This window comes from Halyomorpha halys, unplaced genomic scaffold (genome assembly GCF_000696795.3).
Source record: "Halyomorpha halys isolate HHAL.00 unplaced genomic scaffold, Hhal_1.1 Scaffold10226.1, whole genome shotgun sequence".
Lineage (NCBI taxonomy): Eukaryota > Metazoa > Arthropoda > Insecta > Hemiptera > Pentatomidae > Halyomorpha > Halyomorpha halys.
The window spans coordinates 1-1978 of record NW_027109881.1 but is presented as its reverse complement, the minus strand read 5'-3'; the positions used below and the strand labels follow the sequence as shown (position 1 = coordinate 1978).

Below are 1978 nucleotides of genomic sequence, written 5' to 3'. Positions count from 1 at the left end.
GGTAGCTCAAGAATCTTTTAATTCGAAACCAAATTGTACAATTCGTGAAGACTGTCACCTCGCCTGTCAAATGAGTGATAAAAATAAAGAATGTGTAAAGGAATCTTGTGAAAATCAGGGAACAAATAAAAACAAAACATCAAATACAACTGATCTTTGTCAAAAATCTCATATTAAAAAATGCTGCAAAGAACAAGATGGTGAATTATTGGATAAACTATGTAGTGAATTAGACAAAGGAATCTTTTGTGAACTCAAAAATGATTCTTGCAGTGCATCTGATATCTGTAACAGAAATAGTTCTTATCATAATTGCAATAAAGTAAAAGTATGCTGCCAAAGCACATGCTGTAAAAACGTATGTGAGTGCAATGATCGTGAGAACGCAACAAGAATTTGTGACATACCTACAAATAGAAATTTTCAAAATTTTTGTTGTAGAAATTTCAGAATGCCCCCTTGTCCAACATGTGCAGCATTTTGGAGAATGAGGTATCGCAATTTTATGAATAACTGCAACGTTTGGAGAAAGGTTCCACAAATTTTTAGTAATTCAAGTTGCTTGGAGCTTCCAGTAAGTGGATGTGAAGGAAAATGTAAAAAAGATGATAAGAAAACATGCAGGGAAACACATTCATTTAATATTTGTACACCTGAAAGGTTATGGCCTAAATCTCTTACATGCAAGCAATATTCTAATCATAACTGCTTAACAATAAATGACTGCATGAAGTCTAAAAAAGATTCATGCAAAGTTACTAAGCCTGATCCGACATCTACTAGTCAAATACCTATCTGGTGTAAATGTTTTAAAATTGTCTATAATCCTATGTGTCAAGCTCTGTGTTGTAGCTCTGATATAATTTCAGAAGAATCAAACACAAAACCAGCAATAGGAAAAGAATTGTGTTGTGATACTTGTTCAATAGAAGAAAGTAAAGGTTTACTTTCTGATTCTTCTAAATGCAAGAAGGAATGCTGCTGTTTAGTTACTGATAGTAAAAATTCTAGTACTAACTGTATGGAAGTATCTAAATTGGCACTTTGTAAAATCTGTGATGCATGCAATAAAGAACTTCAAAGTCAAGATATTTGTGAGGTCAATCCAGGCCTAAATACCAAAGAAGAATGTACTAATAAGAAACATAACTATGAAAAGAGTTTATGTGGACCTCTTTTATGCAAAAAAGAAAAATCATTAATCAATGAATCCCAAGATTCATGCAAGGAAAATATTGTTAATTGTAGTTCAGAGGACCTTAGATGCAGTAATATTTGCAATCATGATATGCACTCCACACCACTTATCAATTCAAGCAAAATAATCTCATTTCTAAAGAACCATCTTACTAAAGAATGTTCTAAAAAAATAAATTTTATTTGTGAGTTAGTACACAAAAAGTGTAATAATTCCATCAGTAAATGTAACAATCAATGTACAAACCTCATTACTGATTTGAAATCAAGTGCAAGCAATGTTCCTAAGAGTGAACTAACAAGTAAAGGTCACTGGTCCATTTGCAATAATATAGATGTGAAGGAAAAATCAGAAAAATGTGCTATAAAAAAAATATTGTCCCCGTGCACAGAAAATAACAATGAATGTACTTTTCCAATTAAAGTATGTAAAAGTAGTTACAAAAACAGTAAAGTTTCGCAGCATATTCCCTGTAAAACACATGAGATATGTTGTAAAATTAATGAGAATTTCTGCAAAAACTTGGAACATGATACTGAAACTCCATCAGACCATGGCAAGGATTGTACCTGCAAGAGTGATATTGCAAAACCTACATGTGATCATATTGAATCTAAGATAAAAACAATTCCATGTACTAAAAAGAAGCTAAGATTAATTACGTGTCATAACGATGACAATATAGGTGAGAATGACTGTGAGTGTCAATGTGAAAATATGTTTATGAAGAATCATAGAAAGGAAAAACTAAATTGTGAATTAAAGTCAGATCATTATGAT

The 1978-nt window shown here is 31.6% G+C and overlaps 1 protein-coding gene across 1 annotated transcript; it reads left to right on the top strand.

Annotated features, from left to right (window-relative positions):
• Window positions 1-70: 70 nt before the first annotated feature.
• LOC136795918 (uncharacterized) lies at window positions 71-1895 on the top strand (the record flags this gene model as incomplete). Its single annotated transcript, XM_067048042.1, has 1 exon — window positions 71-1895. A coding segment is annotated over exon 1 (1825 nt), but the record flags the coding sequence as incomplete, so codon positions are not given.
• Window positions 1896-1978: the final 83 nt, after the last annotated feature.